The sequence below is a fragment of the Eptesicus fuscus genome, chromosome 25 (genome assembly GCF_027574615.1).
Source record: "Eptesicus fuscus isolate TK198812 chromosome 25, DD_ASM_mEF_20220401, whole genome shotgun sequence".
Lineage (NCBI taxonomy): Eukaryota > Metazoa > Chordata > Mammalia > Chiroptera > Vespertilionidae > Eptesicus > Eptesicus fuscus.
Window position 1 is genome coordinate 3,117,449 of NC_072497.1, and position 26,670 is coordinate 3,144,118.

General features: G+C 53.9%; 2 protein-coding genes across 3 annotated transcripts in view; both read left to right on the forward strand.

The window, feature by feature from the left end:
* Positions 1 to 805, forward strand: part of SLC28A1 (solute carrier family 28 member 1) — a 31,508-nt gene extending 30,703 nt beyond the window's left edge. For both annotated transcript variants that reach the window (XM_054713205.1, XM_054713206.1), the window contains 3 exons: positions 179 to 277; positions 407 to 518; positions 733 to 805. In XM_054713205.1, coding sequence (XP_054569180.1) covers positions 179 to 277; positions 407 to 518; positions 733 to 805 — 284 coding nt within the window. The remainder of the gene's footprint in view (positions 1 to 178; positions 278 to 406; positions 519 to 732) is intronic.
* Positions 806 to 3,503: 2,698 nt separating this feature from the next.
* LOC129148325 (proteasome maturation protein-like) lies at positions 3,504 to 12,962 on the forward strand. The gene is made up of 3 exons (XM_054713177.1): positions 3,504 to 3,649; positions 12,158 to 12,541; positions 12,774 to 12,962. Exons 1-3 carry the CDS (start codon positions 3,504 to 3,506, stop codon positions 12,856 to 12,858), a joined length of 615 nt encoding a protein of 204 aa, XP_054569152.1. The 3' UTR covers positions 12,859 to 12,962.
* The last annotated feature ends 13,708 nt before the right edge of the window (positions 12,963 to 26,670 follow it).

A 26,670-nucleotide genomic window follows, 5' to 3' on the forward strand; every position in this document is an offset into this window, starting at 1 on the left:
CTACCTCATGGCCCAAGTCAGGCCAAGGACTCCCAAACTCAGCCAGGGTCAGGAGGACAGTGGCCACCCCCTGCCCACCGAGAAGAGGAAGGAGAGTCAGCAGCTGCAGCCCGCGGTGCAGAGCGCACACAGAGAGGCCCACGGCGTCCTGGCCCTGAGCACTCCTGTCCCCTCGCAGCCTCCATGGCCCCCCAACGGAAGAGCGACTTCTCCCAGATTGTGCTGCGGGCGCTCTGCACAGGGGCCTGTGTGTCCCTGGTGAACGCCTGTGTGGCAGGTGAGCCCCTGCCTGGCAGAGCCCCGATTTCTCGCTGGGCTGGGCTCTGGGGCTCTGGACTCTTCGGAAGTCCCCGGGGGTGGGAAGTGAGGGGAGAGACCCTGCTCACCATCTGCCTTCCCTGCATAGGGATCCTCTACGTGCCCTGGGGGGCCGAGGTCAACTGTACGAGCCTCCTGAACACGACCCTCAGCAGCAGCAGCTTTGAGGTGTACCAGTGCTGCCGCGAGGCCTTCCAGAGGTGAGGGCCAGGGGATGCGCGGGCACCTGGGCAAGGGATAGAAAGGTCATGGCCGTGGTTGATGTGGCCAGGGCAGGAGGAAGTGGGGCTTGAGAACCAAACTTGGGGAGGAAAGATGGACCAGAGACGTGGAGCAACTTTCCCAGGGTTGCACAGCCTTTAGGGGCCAGCAGTCAGTCCTGGAGGTCAGACTGCAGCCTTTGCTTTCTTTCAGCACCAGCCCGGAGTTCAGCCCAGAGGCCCTGGACAACTGCTGTCGATTTTACAACCACACGATCTGTGCATAGCGGGGCAGCATGCCTCTGTGCCTTCCGGCGGCTGTTCTTCCCCAGAAGGCAGCGGACCCCACCTCTCCCTCTCCAGGCCTGTCCTCAGGGACCCCACTGGGAGGGAGCGGTGGCGTGAGTGGGCGGAGGCTGAGAGGGTGTGTAAGTGAATGATGCCCCTCACTCCTCATTTCCCGCCTCCCAAGTGTGAATTCCCAGGATCACATCAGCCTCCTCTGTTCTCCCCTCCACATCCAACAGCACCCTGGTCTTTTAGTCCCCTTCCCACCATGGGCCTCTCCCATGCTCCCTTTCCTTCTCTTATGGCCCCTCGTCCCTGGCTTCTAGGCCCCCTCCTTCCCTCTTCTCTGGCACTTGGGGCTTACTGTGGCTTACCCCTGCCCATGGCTTCTCCTGGAGGCCCCTTCCCCTACTTCCAGAGACTCCCCACTGCCTTCCTGCATTGCACTTCCCAAACTGGGGTCCCGTGGAACACTCCCACAAGGTGTCCAGAGCTTCCATGGTCCACTACATTTGGGAAACACTAGGTTAAATAAAGTTAGATAGGTTTGGGATGGGTTTATTTTTTCTTTCTTTCTTTAAAAAAAACCCAAACACTTTTATTTATTACTATTATTATTATTATTATTATTTTAATCCTCACCTGAGGATATTTTTTTCCATTGATTTCTAGAGAGAGTGGAAGGAAGAGAGGAGGTGGGGGCGGAGAGAGAGAGAAAGAGAGAGAGAGAGAGAGAGAGAGAGAGAGAGAGAGAAGAGAGAAACATTGATGTGAGAGAGAGACATCGATTGGTTGCCTCCTGCACACACCCCTACTGGGGCTGGGGAACCTGCAACTGAGGTACAGATACGTGCCCTTGACTGTGAATCGAACCCGGAACTCTTTCATTCATGAGGGGCCGATGCGCTAACCACTGAGAAAACTGATCAGGGCCTTTTTTTTTTTTTTTTTAACTCCAGACATGTCAGAGCTTGTTGTGGATGTGATAGAAGACATTTTCCAAATTTATTTAACTGTAAGAATCTTTTTGATGGAAAAAAACACTTCTTAGTGGAGGATTCCATGGAACACAATTTGGGAAATATTGATTAATGTGCAAATTACCTAAGTGTACTACTCACAAATGTTTACATAGCACCATGTGCCAGGTCCTGCTCTCAGGGCTTCATACATTCTAAGGCAATCTTTACAACAACCCTGGGAAGGCAGGGACTATTATTACCCCCAGGTGAGGCCCAGAGAGGTTAAGTAACTTGCCCCAAGTGGCACAGCTGGGAAAGGAAGAGGTAGGATTTGAACCCAGGCCACCCCATTCCACAAGCTATGACGTTTAATGCCTTTGCTGGGCTGCTAGGAATCAAGGAACTCTATTGTATACTTGCCCTCACCTTCTTTTTTTAAAATATATTTTTATTGATTTCAGAGAGGAAGGGAGAGGGAGAGAGAGATAGAAACATCAATGATGAGAGAGAATCACTGAGTAGCTGCCTCCTGCATGCCCCCTACTAGGGATCGAGCCCACAACCTAGGCATGTGCCCTTGGATGGAATCGAACCTGGGACCCTTCAGTCCACAGGCCGACGCTCTATCCACTGAGCCAAACCAGCTAGGGCTGCCCTCACCTTTTTACCCCGCCTTTTCTCTCCACTCTGCCCCTCTGACCAGGCTTCTGACGTGTTTCCCCTGCCCTGAGCTGTTATCTCTGGAGTCCCGTCATGCACCTGTCCCCTCCTTCTCCCCTTTGTCTCTGCTGCTCCATCCCAATTCTCAGTTCCCCCGTGGCTGTGGCCGCAGTGACCTCCGATGTACCTGTCCCAGTGATCGCTGAGCCCTGTTTCCTCACCTCTCTGTCAGGTTGGGCTCCCCAGTGGTGGCCAGTGCTGGCCTGGGGCAGAGGGCGTATGGAGCCTGGTCAGCACTCACCTGCTTCCTCAGTGTCAGTGTTTTCTGGACAACACTGGCTTGGCTCCTTGCAAGCCCCACAGGCTAGCTTGGGGCCCCTGACCTTACAGTCTAAGTGCTTCCGCTTAGCTCTGTATAGTGGAGTCTAGGCCTGCTTCTTTCTCATACCCCATGGCCAGATCCTTGCCTTGCTCTCTGCAGTCCCCCACTTTGCCCCTATCCTTCCCCAACTCCCCTCAGGCCGTCACAGGTCATCCTGCGGGTGTGGGTTGCACAGCTGTCTCCCAGCATTGGACCCTGGTCCCTCTCCCGCATGACTGTGGGGTCATGAGCTGCCCTCCTTCCCTGGACTCCCTGCTCACTCAGCACATGGCTGGTGTCATTCCCAGAAGACTGTAAGCCGCGGGAAGACCGGGCTCAGGACCCAGGACCCAGGACCTCTCACAGTACCCAGCCCAGTGCTGGGCCCAGGAAATGTGCTGGGTAAATGCTCGTGGAATTGAATCGCACCTTCTCTCAGAGCCATCAGCGTATGCACCACCGTAGGAGACGGAGTGTAATGTGGTGTTACAGGGGGTCGAATTGTGTCCCCCCCCCCAAAAAAAAATATGTCCAAGTCCTAACCTCGGTACCTGTGAACGTGAACTCATTTGGAAATAGTTTCTTCCAGGTGCAGTTAAGCTAAGTATTGCAGGATGAGATTATCCTGAGTGCGGGGTGAGCCCTAAATCCAACGATTTAGAAGAGAAGGGAGAGGGCGATTTGAGACAGGCACCGAGACGTGCACTGAAGGCCATGAAGACATGGGAGCCGAGACCGGAGTCATCAGCTCTGAGGCACAGCTCCACGTGGGACGCCAGGGGCCGCCAGAAGCTGGAGGAGATGTGGGAGGATTCAGATGGAGACGCCCTACACGTTTTGGACTTGCGGCCTCCAGAACTGTGAGAGAATACATCCTGATTGTTTTAAGCCACCACGTTCGTGGCCATTTGTTCTGGCGGCCCTGGGAAACTTAGACGGGTATTTTGAATGGGATCCTGAAATGGAAAAAATTGACCTCAGTGGAAAACTGATGGAATCCAAATAAAGTCTGGCATTTAGTTAATATCGTATTAATATTGGTTTGTTAGTGGTGAGAGTATACCAGAGTCATGTAGGATATGAACAGCAGGGGAAACTGGGTGTGGGCTATATAGAAACTGGATTATTTGCGCAGCCTATTGTAAATGTAAAAGTATTCTCAAATTTAAAAGTTAATTTTAGCCCTAACCAGTTTGGCTCAGTGGATAGAGCGTCGACCTGCAGACTCAAGGGTCCCAAGTTCGATTCCGGTCAAGGGCATGTACCTTGGTTGCGGGCACATCCCCAGTAGGGGGTGTGCAGGAGGCAGCTGATCGATATTTCTCTCTCATCGATGTTTCTAACTCTCTATCCCTCTCTCTTCCTCTCTGTAATAAAATCAATAAAATATATTTAAAAAAATAAAAGTTAATTTTAAAACTGCATGGGGAAGATCTGCATTGACACGGGTGGAGTGTAACTTGCCATTCAGCCAGTGGGTGGTTCTGACCCAGACTCCGTGTGTCTCAGCAGCCAACCTGCCAAGGCCTATGAGTTGCCCCGTGGGCTCCGTCTACTCCCTTCTCACCGCTTCTTCCCATGGCCTTGCCCTCACCTCTCCTGTCCCCTCACTTCATTTTTTTGTTTTTTTAATCCTCATCCAAGGATATTTCTCCATTGATTTTTAGAGAGAGTGGAAGGGAGAGGGAAAGACAGAGAGAAACATCGATGTGAGGGAATCACATCGATTGGTTGCCTCCTGCACGTGCCATGACCAGGACCCGGGCTGGGGAGGAGTCTGCAACCGAGGTACATGCCCTTGACCAGAATCGAACCCGGGACCCTTTGGTCAGCAGGCCGACGCTCTATCCACTGAGCAAACCATCCCCTCACTTTCATTCAAGTGGACGCCTTCAGCTGAATAGGAATTAGTCCTGACCTCTTTACAACCCCATGAAGAACATCATCTGCATGGAATTATTTTTTGACTCCGAATGAGTTTGGACAGGACCATCATTTTGACGGTGTCTGCCCTCCCAACTTTTCTGAGAATTTTTACCCCCACAGCATGGACGTCTCTGTCACCAGGCTCTTATGTTTGAATCACGAGACTCCACCCCCATGACCACCACTGATGGAACCAGGACTGACGCCTGACTCAGAGGAAGCCAAATCCAAAGTCTTGCCAATGGCCTTCCAGATTCTTGGGAAAGAATATGAACTAACAAACCCCGGAATCAGAGCTGAGAGCTGAGTCACCACAGGGGGGCTGGCCTGGAGCTGACCTCATCCCCCTCCGCCCGCAGCCAAGTTTGCTCGGGTTTTCCTTGGGTCCCGTGAGAGCTGACCTCTCTCCGGAAATCCCACCTCACCTGAGCTGCCGTGAGAAGGTCACTCTTACTTTGTAACCGAAAGGACACTGGCTAGGAGAGCCACTCTGTTAAACTCCCCATCCCGCTTGGGGTCAGGGGGTTGTGGTCACTCACCATTTGCTTGAATACCATCAAAACAAGACTCTCACTTTGCCACGCAACCCGTTTCGTATTGGACAGCTCCACTTCTTTTTTTTTTTTTTTTTTTTTTTTTTTTAAATTTCTTTATTGATTAAGGTGTCACATATTTGTCCTCATCCCCCCATTCCCATCCCACCCCTCTCCCCACGCATGCCCCAATCCCCTGTTGAACTCAACCATTGGATAGGCTTATATGCATGCATACAGGTCCTTTGGTTGAACTCTCCCCCTCCCCCCACCCTCCCCCTACCCTCTTCTATCCTCCCTCTGAGGCCCGATAGTCCGATCGATGCCTCCTTGCTTCTGGTTCTGTTGTTGTTCCTCAGTCTATGTTGTTCATCATTTCCTCTAGATGAACGAGATCATATGTCACTAGATATATACTAATAAGAACTGAATGTGAGACGAGCAATAATATTTATGCTGACAGGCAAATGAATCAATCTGTAGCGAGCTTCCCCCTGGACCAACAGTTCTTTTGAGACCCAATTTCGATGTCCAGTAGTTCCTTATGTGTACATGTCAGCACTGACCCCTCAGCTCTGGATGGTGGACAAATGGTGGTAACGGAGGTCCGACTCCCTCTGGTTTGGTCTCGGCCAAACCCAGGGGCACGGCGTCACCCGGACTAAGGGGCACGTGGCCTCACCCATACCCAAGGGGCGCGTGGTCTCACCCGGGCCTGGGACCTAGCCTCACCCGGATGGATCCAGGGGCGCACGGCCTCACCCGGACCCAGGATCTGGCTTCACCGTACCCAGGGACGCTTGGCCTCTCCCAGACCCAGGGGCACGTGGCCTCACCCGGGCTTAGTTGCACAAGGCCTCACCTGGATCCAGGGACACATGGTCTCTCCCGGACCCAGGGACGCTTGGCCTCTCCCCGACCCAGGGCCACTTGGGCTCACCCGGGCCTAGGTGCACGAGGCCTCACCCGGATCCAGGGACGCATGGTCTCACCCGGACCCAGGGACGCTTGGCCTCTCCCCGACCCAGGGCCACTTGGGCTCACCCGGGCCTAGGTGCACGAGGCCTCACCCGGATCCAGGGACACACGGTCTCACCCAGACCCAGGAACGTTTGGCCACTCCCAGACCCAGGGCCACTTGGGCTCACCCGGGCCTAGGTGCACGAGGCCTCACCCAGATCCAGGGACACATGGTCTCACCCGGACCCAGGGACGCTTAGCCTCTCCCAGACCCAGGGGCACGTGGCCTCACCCGGGCCTAGGTGCACGAGGCCTCATCCGGATCCAGGGACACATGGTCTCACCCGGACCCAGGGACGCTTGGCCTCTCCCAGACCCAGGGCCACTTGGGCTCACCCGGGCCTAGGTGCACGAGGCCTCACCCGGATCCAGGGACGCATGGTCTCACCCGGACCCAGGGACGCTTGGCCTCTCCCTGACCCAGGGCCACTTGGGCTCACCCGGGCCTAGGTGCACGAGGCCTCACCCGGATCCAGGGACACACGGTCTCACCCAGACCCAGGAATGTTTGGCCACTCCCAGACCCAGGGCCACTTGGGCTCACCCGGGCCTAGGTGCACGAGGCCTCACCCAGATCCAGGGACACATGGTCTCACCCGGACCCAGGGACGCTTAGCCTCTCCCAGACCCAGGGGCACGTGGCCTCACCCGGGCCTAGGTGCACGAGGCCTCATCCGGATCCAGGGACACATGGTCTCACCCGGACCCAGGGACGCTTGGCCTCTCCCAGACCCAGGGCCACTTGGCTCACCAGGGCCCAGGTGCACGAGGCCTCATCCGGATCCAGGGACACATGGTCTCACCCGGACCCAGGGACGCTTAGCCTCTCCCAGACCCAGGGGCACGTGGCCTCACCCGGGCCTAGGTGCACGAGGCCTCACCCAGATCCAGGGACACATGGTCTCACCCGCACCCAGGGACGCTTAGCCTCTCCCAGACCCAGGGGCACGTGGCCTCACCCGGGCCTAGGTGCACGAGGCCTCATCCGGATCCAGGGACACATGGTCTCACCCGGACCCAGGGACGCTTGGCCTCTCCCAGACCCAGGGCCACTTGGGCTCACCCGGGCCTAGGTGCACGAGGCCTCACCCGGATCCAGGGACGCATGGTCTCACCCGGACCCAGGGACGCTTGGCCTCTCCCCGACCCAGGGCCACTTGGGCTCACCCGGGCCTAGGTGCACGAGGCCTCACCCGGATCCAGGGACACACGGTCTCACCCAGACCCAGGAACGTTTGGCCACTCCCAGACCCAGGGCCACTTGGGCTCACCCGGGCCTAGGTGCACGAGGCCTCACCCAGATCCAGGGACACATGGTCTCACCCGGACCCAGGGGCGCTTGGCCTCCCCCAGACCCAGGGCCACTTGGGCTCACCCGGGCCTAGGTGCACGAGGCCTCATCCGGATCCAGGGACACATGGTCTCACCCGGACCCAGGGACGCTTGGCCTCTCCCAGACCCAGGGCCACTTGGCTCACCCGGGCCTAGGTGCACGAGGCCTCATCCGGATCCAGGGACGCATGGTCTCACCCAGACCCAGGGACGCTTGGCCTCTCCCAGACCCAGGGCCACTTGGGCTCACCCGGGCCTAGGTGCACGAGGCCTCACCCGGATCCAGGGACACATGGTCTCACCCGGACCCAGGGATGCTTGGCCTCTCCCAGACCCAGGGCCACTTGGGCTCACCCGGGCCTAGGTGCACAAGGCCTCACCCGGATCCAGGGACACACGGTCTCACCCGGACCCAGGGACGCTTGGCCTCTCCCAGACCCAGGGCCACTTGGGCTCACCCGGGCCTAGGTGCACGAGGCCTCATCCGGATCCAGGGACACATGGTCTCACCCGGACCCAGGGACGCTTGGCCTCTCCCAGACCCAGGGCCACTTGGGCTCACCCGGGCCTAGGTGCACAAGGCCTCACCCGGATCCAGGGACACATGGTCTCACCCGGACCCAGGGACGCTTGGCCTCTCCCAGACCCAGGGCCACTTGGGCTCACCCGGGCCTAGGTGCACGAGGCCTCATCCGGATCCAGGGACGCATGGTCTCGCCCGGACCCAGGGATGCTTGGCCTCTCCCAGACCCAGGGCCACTTGGGCTCACCCGGGCCTAGGTGCACAAGGCCTCACCCGGATCCAGGGACACACGGTCTCACCCGGACCCAGGGACGCTTGGCCTCTCCCAGACCCAGGGCCACTTGGGCTCACCCGGGCCTAGGTGCACGAGGCCTCACCCGGATCCAGGGACACATGGTCTCACCCGGACCCAGGGACGCTTGGCCTCTCCCAGACCCAGGGCCACTTGGGCTCACCCAGGCCTAGGTGCACAAGGCCTCACCCGGATCCAGGGACACATGGTCTCACCCGGACCCAGGGACGCTTGGCCTCTCCCAGACCCAGGGCCACTTGGCCTCATCCGGATCCAGGGACACATGGTCTCGCCCGGACCCAGGGACGCTTGGCCTCTCCCAGACCCAGGGCCACTTGGGCTCACCCGGGCCTAGGTGCACGCGGCCTCACCCGGATCCAGGGACACATGGTCTCGCCTGGACCCAGGGGTGTGTGGGCTCTCCCAGACCCAGGGGCGCTTGGCCTCACCCGGACCCGGAGTCCGGCCTCACCTGGACCCAGGGGCATGTGGCCTCACCTAGACCCAGGGACTTGAGGCCTCACTTATACCCAGAGGCATGTGACCACACCCGAGCCCAGAGGCGCGCAACCCCGCCCGCACCCGGGTCTCAGCGGGGCCCCGTCTTCCCGATCCCAATTCCTGCCGGTCAATCCCCCCTCAGCAATTCCCCTGGCCATCCTTCCAGAGCTCCAGTATGGCTGCTGCAGAACTTGTCGGGCGGTGGCTCGGCGAAGTTTCGGTGCACCCGGTGCATGGCGGTGGGCCAGTCTGGCGTCGCTGCGTCGGCCCTTGGGTCTGCATTGGTGGCCGGTCGCCGAGCATGCGCACCTGGCCGCTTCCGGGGCGTTGAGATTCTTGACGGACTCAGAGGTCAGCAAGCGCGGAGTCTCCCACCCCATGTCTCATAGGGGTTCGTCTGTCCGTGCTTGGCTGCCAGTGGAGCCGTCCCCTCAGCCGGAGACCGCCGGGGGAACTGCGCCGAGCACGTTCCAGGCCGCTGTTGTATCGCCTGAGCCATAGTTCTTTTGTGTCGCCTGAGCCGTAGTTCTTAAAGTGTGGTCTTTGGGTCACCGGCATCAGCATCATCCCACATACCCCTCTTTTATTCTAGTTGTAGAGCATCTACTCAGCCAGCCCTATGGTGGTCTTGGATGGTGTCTGCTCTGCTCTCTTGTCGTAGTCTCAAAGTTGTTGTGGTAGGCAACAATCAGGCTTCCGCCCTATGCCTCCATCTTTGTCCTCCTTTGTATAGTTAAGTCTTGATTGTTGTTGGTGTCACTGGGGGGGCTCTCTTTGTCTATAAAGGAAGAGTTGCTGTGCAGGAGACACGTTTATGGGCCGGGTCTTGGTGCAGCAAAGCTTTGGCGCTCACTGAATATTCCCGTTGAATGTGTCCCTTATGCACGTGGTTGAAATCTGGTGTCATCTCCCACAGACCACTAGATGCCCTTGTTTCTGGGTCTCCAATGGGGTGTAGCTCAGCTACTGCCTTAGGCACTCAGCAAGGATTACAGCAAAAACTGTAGTTTCTTCCTCCTGTCTGAGTGGCCCTGGAGCAGTCCGACTAGAACAGCAGATCATCTGGTCCGCTGCCAGAGGGCAGGCCACCCACATGCATAAGCCGTTGCTTGGGGCGCAGGTGTGCCTGCAAGACTTGCGGGGCAGGTCTTCAAAACGTGCGGGGCGGGTCCCAGGGTGGGGCGGGGTCTCAGGGCGCCCACAGGCCATGGTGCGGCGAGCCGAGATGGCTGTGAGTCTGGTCCTTCTGCCTTCCACGTATCTAAGTCCCCTCGTTCCGCACTCCAGCGCAGCAAACACTGATTGCTGGGCGCACCTCCGCAAGAGTCCCGCCTCTCCCCGCAGGCATCTGGGTCTCCCGGGGTTCGCCAGAAGCTGGGTTTCAGGGTGATGGAGAGCCAATCTCCCCTAGGTTTGGAACAAGAGCCCCTCTCCCCCGCCACCAGCCAGACCCACGCACCTCCACACCTCATCCCCTCCGATTTCGCTGGGTGCGAGGCAACAGAACAGCCCCTAACCTCCGCCGCCATCTTTTTCAAACTTCTCAATCCGTACCTCTTAATCCCTTCATTTCAGTCAACTCTACTGAAGTCTAGCGCCGCCGGGAGGTGCACGGAAAGGGCTCCCGGGCCTCCGTCCAGTGCGCGGTGCGCGCGTCCCGCGGAACCAGGCGCGCGAGGGCCGCGCGGCTGGGACGGGCGCTGGGCGGCTGCCGAGCTCCAGGCACCACCATCGCCGCGTTCCGGACGTCGCCGCCGCGGCGTCCCCCCAATTTATACTTCTTAATCCCTTGAATTCAGTCAACTCTACTGAAGTCTAGCGCCGCCGGGAGGTGCACGGAGAGGGCGCCCGGGCCTCCGTCCGGTGTGCGGGGCGCGCGGCCCGCGGCACCAGGCGCGCGGGGGGCTGCGCGGCGGGGGACGGGTGCTGGGAGGCCGCCGGGCTCCGGGCGCCGCCGCTGCGGCGGCGTCCCCAGCGTCCCGGGCCGGGCGGCCTGCGGGGGCGGCGGAGTTGCAAAAGTCGGACAGCTCCACTTCTTAGATGGTTCTTTTTGATTTTGCATCAAGAAGTGTTCCTTTTCATCCCAGTTTTGCCATTCTGGGCCCTTCAGAACAAGTCCCATCTTTGTGTGTCTATCTTTTTTTTTTTTTTTTTTTAAATATATTTTATTGATTTTTTTTTTTTTTTACAGAAAGGAAGGGAGAGGGACAGAGAGCTAGAAACATCGATGGGAGAGAAACATCGACCAGCTGCCTCCTGCACACCCCCTACCGGGGATGTGCCTGCAACCAAGGTACATGCCCTTGACCGGAATCGAACCTGGGACCCTTCAGTCCGCAGACCGACGCTCTATTCATTGAGCCAAACCGGTTTCGGCATTGTGTGTCTATCTTTATTGTTTTATTTTTTATTTATCAAAGTAATACTTGCTTAGAGTTTTTAAAAAGTCAAATCTTACAGAAACCACCCTAGCTGGTTTGGCTCAATGGATAGAACATCTGCCTGCAGACTGAAGGGTTCCGGGTTTGATTCCGGTCAAGGGCACATGCCTGGGTTGTGAGCTCGATCCCAAGTAGAGGGCGTGCAGGAGGCAGCCAATCAATGGTTCTCTCTCATCATTGATGTTTCTCTCTCTCTCTCTCCCTCTCCCTTCCTCTCTGAAATCAATAAAAATATATTTTAGCCCTAGCTGATTTGGTTCAGTGGATAGAGCTTCGGCCTGCGGACTGAAGGGTCCCAGGTTCGATTCCGGTCAAGGGCACATGCCTGGGTTGTGGGTTTGATCCCCAGTAGGGGGCATGCAGGAGGCAGCCAAGCAATGATTCTCTCTCATCGTTGATGTTTCTATCTCTCTCTTTCTCTCTGAAATCAATAAAAATATATATATATACTTTTTTAAGAAAAAACTCTTAGAGAAACCTTGCCAGGTGTTCTAATCCCCTTCCCACATGACAGCCCTTCCAAGGTTTGACGATGGTGACCATCAGCTTCTCTCTGAGCGGGGAACCCTCAGTTCTTGCCTCGTTTCTCACACATTCCACAGTAATTCCAAATTTTGCCCCAGATCTGATTCTCAGTTGTTCTGCACTCAGCCAGAACACAGGGAGGTGAATATGATCTCATGTGTGTAAACCGAGATGTTGTGATGAGACTAAAGGTTGAATATAGCCACGGGAGGGTATTTGAAAGAGGCAGACCAACGAGGAAGGAGGCGTGTTAAGAAGCTGCATGCCGGGGGCAGGCTGACGCTACCGGGCTCGAGAGGCTGTTTGCAGAGTGAGCTGAAGATGAATACCAGAGGACTTGGAGCTCAGCTAAAGGACAGTATTCCAGTTACTGAGCCATCAGCAAGCGGACCTTTGGAAAGTCATGATCTTCGAAAAGGTTTTTCTTGTGTGAAAAATGAACTTTTGCCCAGTCATCCTCTTGAATTATCAGAAAACAATGTCCAGCTCAGCCAAGATAAAATGAATTTTTCCACACTGAGAAACATCCGGGGTCTATTTGCTCCACTAAAATTGCAAATGGAATTCAAGGCAGTGCAACAGGCTCAGCGTCTTCCATTTCTTCCAAGCTCACACCTTTCACTGGATATTTTGAGGGGTGATGATGAGACTGTTGGGTTTGAAGATATTCTTTTTTTAAAAATATATTTTATTGATTTTTTACAGAGAGGAAGGGAGAGGGATAGAGAGTTAGAAACATCGATGAGAGAGAAACATCGACCAGCCGCCTCCTGCACACCCCGCACCGGGGATGTGCCCGCAACCAATGTACATGCCCTTAACCGGAATTGAACCTGGGACCTTTCAGTCCGCAGACCGACGCTCTATCCACTGAGCCACACCGGTCCCGGCTGAAGATATTCTTCATGACCCATCACAAAGTGAACTAATGGGAGAACCACACTTGATGGTGGAATATAAACGTGGTTTACTGTAACGCACTGAGCTGACCATGGAAATGGAGGGGCTACATCTTGTTTATAGTCGTCTTTTTGCTATAATTTTATGTATACAACATTAAAAGTACTGACACATGAGAAAAAAAAAAGAAGAAGCTGCATGCCTGCTTCAGGAGGCCTCAGAGCTGAGGGCTTGCATGTTAAGGGTGAACCATGAGGAAGAATTGTCACTGAGGGAGAGAATGAGAGAAAGTCCTGGCCCGGATCACAAAGGCGATCAGAGGTAGGATATGGCCTGAGACGGGTGGGTGGCACCTTACCTTTTGGGACCTGTGCTCGGACTCCTGCTTACCCACCATCCAGAGCACAAGTGCCTAACTTGCCTGAGAGGTGCTTCCCATTCTCAGAGGTGAAGGGGATTTCTGCTTTGGACCCAGGCCAGACAGAGATGTGGGACGGCGGAGTGGAGTAATCACGCCAACAGAGGCTGTGCCTGGGGGTGACGGGGCGGCCGGCACAGCCAGGCACTTGTTCTGCGCTTGCGGACAAAGGCATTCAGGAAGGAGACTCTGAGGGTAAGTCAGCTCCTGAGAGGAACTCTGGTTCTGATGTGGCAAAATATCCTAAGGAGGAAAGGAAAGCACAGGTGACAGAAGAAATCAACATGCTGTAAATGAGCATAGGAACCTGGTTTACAAGCTCAGAATTTTAAAATAACAGGCACTGCCCTAGCTGGTTTGGCTCAGTGGCTGCAAGTGTTGGCTTGTGGATTGAAGGGTCCCGGGTTCGATTCTGGTCAAGGGCACATGTCCGGATTGCGGGCTCGATCCCCAGTAGGGGACTTGCAGGAGGTAGCCAATCAATGATTCTCTCTCATCATTAATGTTTCTATCTCTCCCTCTCCCTTCCTCTCTGAAATCAATCAAAATATATTTTAAAAAAATAAAATAACGGGCATCAAAGTCTGGCCAAAGGACACATGATCCAGCATAGGGAAGATAACTGGTTGTCCTGCAAAAGTCATTCTCCCTTTTCCCCTTTTAGAAATAACTGATCGTATAGAATAGATGGGCCACTGGCCACCTAGCATAAAGACTACACTTCCCAGCCTGCCTTGCAGCTAGATGTGTCCATGTGACTAAGGTCTAGTCAATGGAGTGTGAGCAGAAATCAAGTAAACAGGCTCTGGATCTTGCCTTGAATGAAGGTGTCGGCAAACTTTTTCTTTTTTAAAACAAATATTTTTATTGATTATTTTACAGAGAGGAAGGGAGAGAGATAGAAACATCGATGAGAGAGAAACATCGATCAGCTGCCTCCTGCACACCCCCTACTGGGGATGTGCCCACAACCAAGGTACATGCCCTTGACCGAAATAGAACCTGGGACCTTTCAGTCCACAGGCTGACGCTCTATCCACTGAGCCAAACCAGTTTCAGCGGCAAACTTTTTCTTAAAGGGCCAGGAAGTAAATATTTTAGGTTTTTGTTAGCCATATTATGTTATCTCTGTTGCAACTACTCAACTTACACAATGCTTAAGCAAATGAGCGTGGCTATGCTCCAATAAAACCGAGTTTATGAAAACAGGTGTCCGGCCCACAGGCTGCAGTCAGGCAGAGGGGCTCACCCTCCATGTCCCAGGTCCATTTCACAGTTCTGCTCGGTGCCAGTTGGAATACAAACGAGAAGGGGAGCCCACTTGGACCATGAAGACAAAGGTAACGCCCTGGGGATGGGGCAGCCATGGGTTAGAAGGAGCAAGGCTGCCAGGATAGGGCAGACCTCGTGTGAGGGAGGGACAATGTCGATCTTGTTTATGACCCTACTTGGGATCTCTGGGGCACACCCAGAGAAAGCAAAACAGACAGTCTTGACCCCTTCCCTGTGGGGTTCCGGATGAACACATGGGAAATGAGGTGTTATTAACCAGGGGCCCATCACCTGGTTCCCTGGCATCCCTGCGACTCTCTGGGCCACTCCCAAAATGTGACAGAGTCCACATCTAAAATATACCCGCCCGCTGGCCACCAAGACCTGAGAGAGGAGAGTCCTGATACACATGTGAAGAGACAATCTGAAAAAATAATTATATTATTTTAAATCTTAGAACACACATACTTATGTGACTAGGGAGTTAAGTTTCTTCTATGTGAATAGGGGGTTAAGTTTTTCCTAAGTTTCTTTTTCAAGGCCTGGGCGAAGTGGTTAAGGAGGTGACTCAGCTGTGAATCCAGCAAGCAGATCTAGTAAGCAGGGTCAGACTGACCCACCAGGAGTCAAAACATCATCCCATCAACATCATCTCATCGCCTGATGGCTGAGGACAACAGCTGCTGTCTGCGGACCCCCAGGGCTGCATGTAGCACCCCGGCCCCTTCCCCTTCATAGTCCTGGCCCCCACACCTTGCTGCAAGACAGGATTTGATGCTTGTAAGCGCCCTGTCTTCCTGGTTGGCTGGCCTTCTCAATAAGATTCGTTATTGGACACAGCGACAGGCAGCCGGAGCCCAACGGTGTGTGTGTGGGGGTGGGGGGGGGGGGGGGGAGTGAGGTTTCCCGGTAACAACAGGAGAACACCAGAGAGAGCAAGAAAGAAGGGTCCTATCCTATCAGCTCCATGCCTCAAGCTCACAGGAGCAGGAAATAGAAAAGAGGCTGATCTGCTATGCATAACCTGTTATGGTGGCCCCGCCCACAATGTGCACTCAAACCAATCAGATCCTCCTGAGCAGGAAGGTGGCACTAGAAGGACACTTCCCACTCCTCAACCAGCAACTGCCATCCGCCAAGCCTTGCATGCATAATGCATAACCCATGGACACAGGCAATAGGGTGGTGAGGGCGAGGGGCGGGGAGGGGGAGGGACTGGCTAGAGGGGGTCAATGGGGGGGCGGGGGGGGGGAAGGGACATATGTAAAATCTAATACTTTAAACAATAAATAATTATTTTAAAAAATAAATAAAGCCCTAACTGGTTTGTCTCAGTGGATAGAGCATCGGCCTATGGACCAAGAGGTCATGGGTTCAATTCTGATCAAGGGCACATCCCTCGGTTGCAGGCTCCTCCCTGGTCCAGGCCCTGGTCAGGGTGCGTGCAGGAGGCATCCAATCGATGTGTTTCTCTCACATGGATGTTTCTCTCTGTCTCTCCCTCTCTCTTCCACTGTCTCTAAAATCAATGGAAAAATATCCTCGGGTGAGGATTCAAAAAATAACCTATTTAAAAAGAAAAATGTTTAAAATAAATAAATAAGATAAAAAGTTTAAATAAAAAAATAAAATAAAATAAAATAAAATAAAAGACGGGTGCACATCAAGAGGCCATTGTGTGTCCCCATCCTCTGGCCTGGGCGGGCTTGTGACCACTTTGACCCATTGAGTCTGGTGGGAATGATGCCGTGTGCCTTTTGAGGCTGAGTCACACAATGCCATGGACTCGGTTGCTAAAACAACAAGGCCAAGATCAAGGTGCTAGCTGACTCAGTGTCTGTGAGGGCACTCCTCCGTGTTTTCAGCGAGACACCTCACGTGGCAGGGAGAGAGTGAGCTCTAATCTCTCTTCTATTTTTTTTCTTTTTTTATGTTTTTATTGATTCCAGGGAGAAGAAGGGAGAGGGAGATAAAAACATCTCGGCTGCCTCCTGCACGCCCCCTACTAGGGATTGAGCTGGCAACCCAGGCATGTGCCCTGACCAGGAATAGAACCCGTGACCAGGAAAGGTCAAGCTGGTGCATGGGATGATGCTCAACCACTGAGCCACACCAGCTGGGCCTAGTCTCTCTTCTTATAAGGGTACTAATTCCATCGTGGGGGCTTCACCTCATGACCTCATCCAAACCCAACTACCTTCCAAAGGACCCACCTCCAAACATCCTCTCATTGGAGGTTAGGATTTCGACACGTGGATTTTAAGGAGACTCGTGCACTCAGTCCACCGCCCTGGGCTTAAAAGGCCAGACAGCTGTGGCCATGTTCACTGGCATGCCCACCCTTGGCACCCTGACCTGCAATGCACAAGATCTCACCACCCCGGGGCTGCCACGTTGTGAAGAAACCTAAGCCCCACGGACGTTCACAGGTAGGCGCTGGGTCCACCGTCCCGGCTGAGACCAGCCTCCAAGGCATCCGCCGAAATGCCAGGTGTGAGGGAAGCAGCTTGCAGATGGCTCCAGCCCCGGCCATGCCAGTCTCCCCGGCTGAGGCCTCCGACATCACGGGACAGAGACGCCATCCCACCGGTACCCCATCCCATCTGGTGGTTTGATGCAACTGGGTTTGGAATGGATTATTACACAGGATCCGATACCTGGAACAGTTCCAGAGTAGACACCAAAAACGTCGGGTCATGGAGCGCTTGGGAGAAGAGAGAGATGAGACTGAAGATTGTCTTGTATCAATAAAGTAGCAAAAGTAGTGATTCTTTTTTTAAAAAAAAATATTTTATTAATTTTTTACAGAGAGGAAGGGAGAGGGAGAGAGAGTTAGAAACATCGATGAGAAACATCGATCAGCTGCCTCCTGCACGCCCCCTACTGGGGATGTGCCCGCAACCAAGGTACAGACCCCTTGACCAGAATCGAACCTGGGACCTTTCAGTCCGAAGGCCGATGCTCTATCCACTGAGCCAAACTGGTTAGGGCAAAGTAGTGATTCTTTTTAATATATATATATATATATATATATATATATATATATATTGATATATATATATTTATACACACACATACACACACACATATAAATATATATATTCACATACATATATATATATATATTTGTATTGATTTCAGGAATGAAGGGAGAGGGAGAGAGAGAAACATCAATGATGAGAGAGAATCATTGATCAGCTGCCTCCTGCACAACCCACACTGGGGATCGAGCCTGAAACCTGGGCATGTGCCCTTGACCGGAATAGAACCTGGGACCCTTCAGTCCGCAGGCCCACAAAACGTAGTGATTCCCCCCAGCAGGGAAGCTATTGCAAAAAGCACACACCGCGTCGGGCTGCAATCTCTCTTCCTCCACCAGGTGGGGTGGATGCACTGGCCACCGTCTCTGCGCAGCTCCCCGCAGCCGGTGGGAGCGGGATCCTGGTGGCTCAGGACTGTGGATGACCTCCCCCAGCTGGATCCCGGCTCCACTTGGCTCCGAGGCTGCAGAGGGCAGAGCCCCAAGAGGTCAGAGGAGGCCACAGCCTTGAAGGAAGGTAGGACCTGAAAAGGAAATTCGGACAGGGTTCTGCATCCCCACTGGGTGCCCCATGATGGGGGCCCCTTGAGGGAGAAGGAGGGCCGGGTGGGTCTTGGAGAGCAGCAAGGAGGAAGGAGAGACCTCTACTCCAGAGGCAAAGGGGTGGAGAGGAATGAGGCAGGAAGCGTGGGAAGGTCCCAGGCCCTGCGCCCAGGCAGTGTCCAGGAGGGGATAAGGCTGTGGGTGGAGTGGCTGCCAGGTATACCCAGGCGGGGTGGGTCCCAGACACAGAGCTCTCACCCCTCCCCCACAACCCCCAGCAGGAAGGAAAGGTCAAGCGGAGTGAAAAGCCTACATGTTGTATGACTTCCAAAGAGCGTCCTTAGGGGAGGCTCCAGGCCCTTCTTCTGAACTAAAGCCCTTGTTTGCCTGAGACTCCCCTGGTTTATTTTAGTATTTTTTTTTTTTAAATATATTTTTATTGACTTCAGAAAGGAAGTGAGAAGGAGAGAGAGACAGAAACATCAATGATGAGAATCACCGATCGGCTGCCTCCTGCACACCCCTTACTGGGGATCGAACCCGCAACCCTGGCATGTGCCCTTGACCGGAATCGAACCCGGGACCCTTCAGTCTGCAGGCCGACGCTCTATCCACTGAGCCAAACCAGCTAGGGCTATTTTTATTTTTTCGATTACAATTGGCGTTCAATAGTATATTAGTTTCCGGCGTACAGCTCCGTGGTTAGACACTTATTAAGCTGCGAGGGATGCAGTTTGAAAGCCCCTGCTTCTTAAAGGAACCGTGACAGCCTGACCCGCTGTCCTACTCTGATCCTCCCCTTCCCTGCTGTTTAGCCACTTCTCACCCTCTCACCTACGGACTGCACAGGATCCAGCCAGACAGAGACAGGCTAATGAACAGAGAGGCCACAAAGAAAAAGTTTAAATCTTAGGAAAAGTTGCAGCCCTCGCCGGTGTGGCTCAGTGGATAGAGCATCAGCCTGCGGACTGAAGGGTCCCGGGTTCAGTTCCGGTCAAGGGCACGTGCCCGGGTTGCAGTCTCGATCCCCAGTAGGGGGCGTGCAGGAGGCAGCAGATCAATGATTCCCTCTCATCCTTGATGTTTCCATCTCTCTTTCCTTCTTCCTTCCTCTCTGAAATAAAAAATACATATTGTTTTAAAAGTTGCATAAGCCTAAGCCCTCGGGAGAGAGCTAGCACCAGCCGGTGTCGCAGGCAGCAGACCTGGGGGACTTGCTGCCACAGGCCCCACTCCAGGGGCCACTGCGGGAAGGAAACCTACTCCCGGGGGTGTTGCATCAGGCCCCGCTGGCCTTGTTTCTAACAACGCATTGCTGTTCCTGGAAATACTGGCCTCAGCCACACCTGTGCCACCCAGGAACTGCCTGGGTTTGTGAGTTGGGCTGAGGGTGGGTTGTCAGGCCGGGGCTGAGGGCCCAAGGCAGGTTTCTGTACAGCAAACATGTCAAGCTCACAGGCTAACTCGGGCCCAATAAATAAGGTTGAAGTGTACGTGGGCCGCAAGAAAACAAAAGCTTCCATTTTCATAGAAACGTAGGTTTATTTCGGTAGAGACATGCTGAATGCAAAGGGCTGAGATAAATGAGTCATCGTTAACATAAAGTCATAGAACATTTTGCCGAAACCGGTTTGGCTCAGTGGATAGAGCGTCGGCCTGCGGACTGAAGGGTCCCAGGTTCGATTCCGGTCAAGGGCATGTACCTTGGTTGCGGGCACATCCCCAGTGGGAAGTGTGCAGGAGGCAGCGGATCGATGTTTCTCTCTCATCGATGTTTCTGACTCTCTGTCCCTCTCCCTTCCTCTCTGTAAAAAATCAATAAAACATATTTTAAAAAATCATAGAACATTTTGATAAAATTAATTTTTTAACATTAACTTACCAGACACTGAATCACTGCACAAATTAATAAGCGTAACGCAAATAAACCTATTTTTCTTGTTGTCCAAAAGCGAAATATTTCCTGTTGCGCACACCAAACAAGTCAGTCCAAGACGAATGACATGGCCATCGGCCGCTAAAATATTCGCTGCTGGTGTTAGTGGAGAGAAATGGTGCGCCTGTGCATAAGGCGTGTAAGGGAAATGAATGCAACAGGATTATAATAATCAGTCATTAGTGAACATTATAGTTTGTTATTAATAATTATGTATAACAGGATATTGTAAAAATTAAGTTACAAAATTTGTATTAAAATGTTTCTTACAGCCCTAGCCGGTTTGGCTCAGTGGATAGAGCATCGGCCTGCAGACTGAAGGGTCCCAGGTTCAATTCTGGCCAAGGGCACATGCCTGGGTTGCTGGCTCGATCCCCAGTGTGGGGTGTGCAGGAGGCAGCCGATCCATGATTCTCTGTCATCATTGATGTTTCTATCTGTCTATTCCTTTCCTTTCCTCTCTGAAATCAATAAAAATAGTTTTTAAAACTAAAAAAAAAAAACACACATTTCTTACATACCGTTACATTGGCTGGGCCGCAAAAAATATTCCTTGTGGGCTGCATGCGGCCCGCGGGCTGCGAGTTTGACATGCTTGGTGTACAGACACAGTTTCCCTCTGGCCCCTATTGGGTGGTTTGGAGGTGGCAGCAGAGGCCTGTACAGGAATATCAGGGCCAAGGCACTCAGGGCAAATGGCATAGAATAGGGTGTTGTTTTTTTTTCTAATATGTATTTTATTGATTTCAGAGAGGGAGAATGAGATTGAGAGATAGAAACCTCAATGATGAGAATCATTGATCGGCTGCCTCCTGCCCACCCCACACTGGGGGAATCAAGCCTGCAACCTGGGCATGTGCCCCAAACAGGAATTGAACCGTGACCTTCTGAGTCATAGGTCGATGCTCAACCACTGAGCCACGCTGGCCGGGCCTAGAATAGGGGGTTTCTGAAGGACACACAGGTAAGCAGAACTGGGCCGGCTCTCCCAGGCCAACCCTCAAAGAGAGGGCTTTGTTGTATCTCGTCTCAGCCACTTCCTGTTCCATAGCATGGAGGAATAATAAAGCTGACTTCACAGGTGCTGTGAGGGTGGGGTGCATACACTCAGTCCGACGCCTCCTTTGGTGCGTCCGACCTGGTGGTTCTGGCCCAGGTTTGCTCATGAGGTTGCGGTCCAGCTGCCGGTCAAGGCTGCAGTCCTTTGAAGGCCTGGTGGGGGCTGGAGGATTCACTTGCAGGATGGCACACTCACAGGCTGGGGGCAGGAGGCCTCAGCGCCTCTGACATGGCCTATGTGAGTGTCTTCCCCACATGGCAGCTGCTTCCCCCAGAGTGAGGGATCCCGGGAGAGAGCCAGGTGGAAGCCATGGTGACTGTTATGATTAGCCTCGAAGTCACACACGGTCATTTCTGCAGTTTCCTCATAATTATACAGACCAGCCCTATTTTTTTTTCTTTTTAAAAAAAATATATTTTATTGATTTTTTACAGAGAGGAAGGGAGAGGGACAGAGAGCTAGAAACATCAATGAGAGAGAAACATCGATCAGCTGCCTCCTGCACACACCCCACTGGGGACGTGCCCGCAACCAAGGTACATGCCCCCGACCGGAATCGAACCCGGGACCCCTCAGTCCGCAGGCCGAAGCTCTATCCACCGAGCCAAACCGGTTTCGACCAGCCCTATTTTTAAAATATATATATATATTTGACTTCAGAGAGGAAGGGAGAGGGAGAGAGAGAGAGAAACATCAGTGATGAGAGAGAATCATTGATCGGCTGACTCCCGCAGGTCCCCTACTGGGGATCGGGCCCACAACCCGGGCATGTGCCTTTGACTGGAATCAAACCTGGGACCCTTCAGTCCACAGGCTGACACCCTATCCACTGAGCCAAACTGGCTAGGGCCAGGCCACCCTTATTGATGGAGAGACTACACCAGGGCATGAGTACCGGGAGGTGGGGATCATTGGGGCCATCTTCAAGGCTGGCACCAAAATGACTTCATTGAGCTGTGAACCAATCCTGCCACACCTGTCACCTGACTTACATAATAACTAGTAGCCCTGCGCACGAATCAGTGCACCAGTAGCTCTCTGCGGGGCCTGGCTGCTCCGCGCCCACTGCCCAGAGGCTCTCCGTGGCCAGGCGCAGAACATCCCGTCCCCCCCGCCCCCCGCGTGGGACTGAGTGGACTGGGTGCCGCCATCTTGTGGCTATGGGCACCACCATCTTTGTGGCGGAGTGATGGTTAATTTGCATATTGCCCTTTTATTAGATAGGACTAGAGGCCCGGTGCACAAAATTCGTGCATGGAGGGGGGTTGTCCCTCAGCCCAGCCTGTACCCTCTCCAATCTGGGACATCCCTCTCACAATCCAGGACTGCTGGCTCCCAACTGCTTGCCTGCCTGCCTTCCTGATTGCCCCTAACCGCTTCTGCCTGCCAGCCTGATCACCCCCTAACCACTCCGCTGCCAGCATGTTTGCCCCCAACTTCCCTCCTCTGCCGGCCTGGTTACCCCTAACTGCCCTCTCCTGCAGGGTTGATCACCTCCAACTGCCCTTCTTTGCAGGCCTGGTCCTTCTCAACTGCCCTCCCCTTGCAGGCCGGGTGCCTCCCAACTGCCCTCTCCTGCTGGCCATCTTGTGGTGGCCATCTTGTGTCCACATGGGGGTAGGATCTTTGACCACATGGGGGCAGCTATATTGTTTGTTGCAGTGATGATCAATCTGCATAGTACTCTTTTATTAGATAGGATAGAGGCCTGGTACAGGGGTGGGGGCCAGCTGGTTTGCCCTGAAGGGTGTCCCTGATCAGGGTGGGGTTCCCTTGGGGCGGGGGTGGCCTGAGCGAGGGGCCTGTGGTGGTTTGTAGGCGGGCCACGCCCCCTGGCAACGCAAGCGGAGGCCCTGGTATCTGGAATTTATTTTCCTTCTACAATTGAAACTTTGTAGCCTGGAGCAGAGCCAAGCCTGGGGCTCCCTCCAAGGCCCGCAATCATTTGTGTTGGGGTTATAATTGAAACTTTGTTGCCTTAAACGGGTGGGCCCAGCCAGGGTGTGCGGAAAGCTTTGCTTCCCCTGTTGCCGGCGGCAACCCTGGCCTGCTCTCTTAAGCTCGATTCTTCCGCCATTTGTTTGAATTTGTTTACCTTCTATAATTGAAACTTTGTAGCTTGAGTGGAGGCTTAGGTCTGCAACGGCTGGCAGAAAGCTTGGCTTCCTCTGTTACCTAGGAAACCTTGCTGTCTGTGGCTGTAGCCATCTTGGTTTGGGTTAATTTGCATACTCGCTCTGATTGGATGGTGGGCGTGGCTTGTGGGTGTGTCGGAGGTATGGTCAATTTGCATATTTGTCTATTATTAGATAGGATTGTGTTACCTATTGCTATTGTGTTGTTTGTAGTTCAAAGCATCCTTAACTCTTCCCCCAAGTTCCTTTTTAAAAAATATATATATATGTATATGTGTATGTGTGTGTATGTGTGTGTGTGTATGTATATATTGATTTCAGAGAGGAAGGGAGAGGGAGAATGAGATAGAAACATCAGTGATGAGAGAGAATCATTGATCAGCTGCCTCCTGCATGCCCCCTACCGGGGATCGAGCCCACAACCCAGGCATGTGCCCTTGACCAGGACCCTTGAGTCCACAGGTCAACACTCTGTCCACTGAGCCAAACCAGCTAGGGCCCAAGTTCCTTTTTGGCTTAAGGTAGGCAGGGTTGATTCTCTGACTGACAACTGGGACCCTTGGCTGATACGCAGAGTAGGCCTCGGCTGTCGGCCTTGTTCAGGGAAGAGGGGAGGGTGGGCTCTTGGGCTGTCACTCTGAGCCCCACGGGTCTGACCTGGCCTTCCAGGATCCGAGAGCAAGCCCCAGGAGAGGAGAGAGAGCCCGGCGTCAGCAGGCCTAAGGAGTCCTGGCGAGTTAAAAATAAAAACAGAGGAAGAGAAAGGCTTGCTGTAACGACAAGACTGGCTCTGTCTGTGTCTCCAGCGAGCTCTGTGGCCGACTCTCCGCGGAGGAACTGAATCCTTCTTCTTCTTCCTCTCCTGACTAGACTTCCTGCTGAGCTTTGGGATTGGACTCTTTCCAGCAGAAATTCCCAGGCTCCGACCCTTGGATGGCCAGCAACCAGGACAATCTCTGAAATTTCCACCGGGGCCCGGGACCACACTGAATTGACAGGAGGCTGTTCTCCTCCCGAAGGTAGGCCAGCCCGGCCAGGATGGCTCTGGGGCTGAGCATCCACTTATGAACCAGCAGGTCACAGTTGGACTCCCGGTCAGGGCACATGCCCGTGTTGTGGACTCGGTCCCCAGTGTGGGGTGTGCAAGAGGCAGACAACCAATGATTCTCTCTCGCCATCGATTTTCTCTCTCTCTATCCCTCTCCCTTCCTCTCTGAAATCAATAAAAATATTATTTTTTTAAAAAAAGGTAGGCCAGGAAGCCCAGACTCACTGAGCTCTGCTGCCTTCATGTGGGCACTGGCGGCCTCTCACATTTCAGAAGGACGAGGAGCCTTTGGAACTCACCCCTTCTGATCGTCTGGCTCAGCTGTAGCTGGGAGCACGGCAGCCGGGTGCCCACAGGAGCGGGCACAGCCCCAAGCCCAGCATGCTAATTATGTGCTAGGGAAGAGCCCTGCCCCCCCCACCCCCAGACTTCTGTATTCTGCTGGGCCCCAAGGGCACACGTGCAGAGGGGCTGGCTGCAGGGTGGGACGTGGTCGAGGGTCACCTTCGTCCAATCCCGGACTCCCCTTCAACCCGGAGAGGTGTAGGTAAGTGCAGTGGTCGGCACACTCATTCGTCCACAGAGCCAAACATCAACAGGACAACGATTGAAATTTCTTTTGAGGGCCAAATTTTTTTTTTTAATTTTTAAAAAAATATATTTCTATTTATTTTTTACAGAGAGGAGGGAGAGGGATAGAGAGCTAGAAACATTGATGAGAGAGAAACATCGACCAGCTGCCTCCCGCACACCCCCCACTGGGGATGTGCCCGCAACCAAGGTACATGCCCTTGACCGGAATCGAACCCGGGACCCTTCAGCTCGCAGGCCGACGCTCTATCCACTGAGCCAAACCGGTTAGGGCTCATCATTGATATTTCTATCTCTCTCTCCCTCTCCCTTCTCTCTGAAATCAATAAAAATATCTTTAAAAAAAAAAAACAAACAAAAAAACAACACCACTCATTAACTCTGGGCTGGTTCAGGTGCCCATCTCTCAATCCATGTCTGTGGCCAGGGAAGGGGCACAGGCCAAACAGGGAAGGGGTACAGTTCCGCCCAGATCATCTGAGCTGATGCGAGGGGTGTCTGTGGTGCCCCAGAGGGAGGGCGGGCGTGGTTATCAGAAGGATGAGCGGGTGCTGGGCATGACAAAGAGCCGTGGCGCATGTTTTAGGTCAGGACCCAAGGGCCTGGTGCTCACCCCCTTGGGTCCAAGATGAAGTCATTTCCTACCGACACTCTGGGCGCTCCTTGGACGTCACGGCACTCATCAGCCTGCAATTATACGCCTCTCCCGCCCCACATTCTGAGCTCCAGGGGCTAATTTGGTCATCAGCAGGGCCCAGCCCGGCGCCTACACAAACTCGACACTCAACAGAGTCTGACGTGAAGGGATGACTCGGGGGCCCTGGTTAGGACCTGGCCTCGCCTGCTACCCTGACGTCCCCAGCTGCACAGCCACTGAGGTCAGAATTTACCCGCCTCCCCCTCCTTCCTTGAACGTCTTCTTCCCCTGCAAGCAGGCTTGGGGACACTTACACAGGACACACTCCCCAGAGAAGACAATGAGAACAAGAACGGAAATCTTCCCAGGGGCGGCCTGCGGCCCAGAATGTTGGGCAGAGATGACGTGATGAATGAGGGGAGGTGAGGGGGGGTGGGGGTGGACGGGTGGGGGGAAACGGAGCAAGATTTTGGATTAAGGGCTTTAAGAGGAGTGATTCATGACCACTGCGGCCTGCATTTCAAAAGCCCTGCATGCTTTAGGTAAGCAGGGTGCCACTTTGCAGTTGGCACCACATTGGTCCTGGGGATGGAGCAGCCCTCCGTGGCGGCGCTGGGGTGTATCATGTTTCGCTTGCTGCTTCTCAAGCCCCAGTGGAGTTTGGCTCCTTGGTTTCCCGTATGTAACTCATTATCGCCAAAGCCTCTTTTTTCATGTGAAAGCTTCTTTTCATTTATTTCGGACGAAAGCTCTTTCTAACAATTTTCTTCGGGGCCTTCACAACAATGCTCCGAGATAGGTGAGCTGTCACCCCTATTTGACAAAGGGGACTGGCCCCAGGTCATAGAGTCAGGACCCAAACCCAGGCCTCCCTGACTCTGTATGTAACTCGTCATTGCCAACGCTTATTTGCACAGGTGAGATGAGTTGGGCTTTGCTGTGAGATAGGGCACCGTTTGCGACCTGGTTCTGCCTTCTGTGTGATGTCGGGCAAGTTGCTTAACCTCTCTGAGCCTCCACTTCCTCTCCAGTCAAGTGGGGATAATAGTGCCAACCTCACAGGGCTTTAGGAGTCAGAAGGGGATGTTTCTGTGTAGCGGGAGTTCCACGTTTCACCTAAACTTTGGAAGGAGTCGGAAGAGACGAGTGCGTTGTGGGGGGGAGGAGCGTGGGGAAGCCGCAGGGCTGTGTACTCTCTCGGTTCTGCC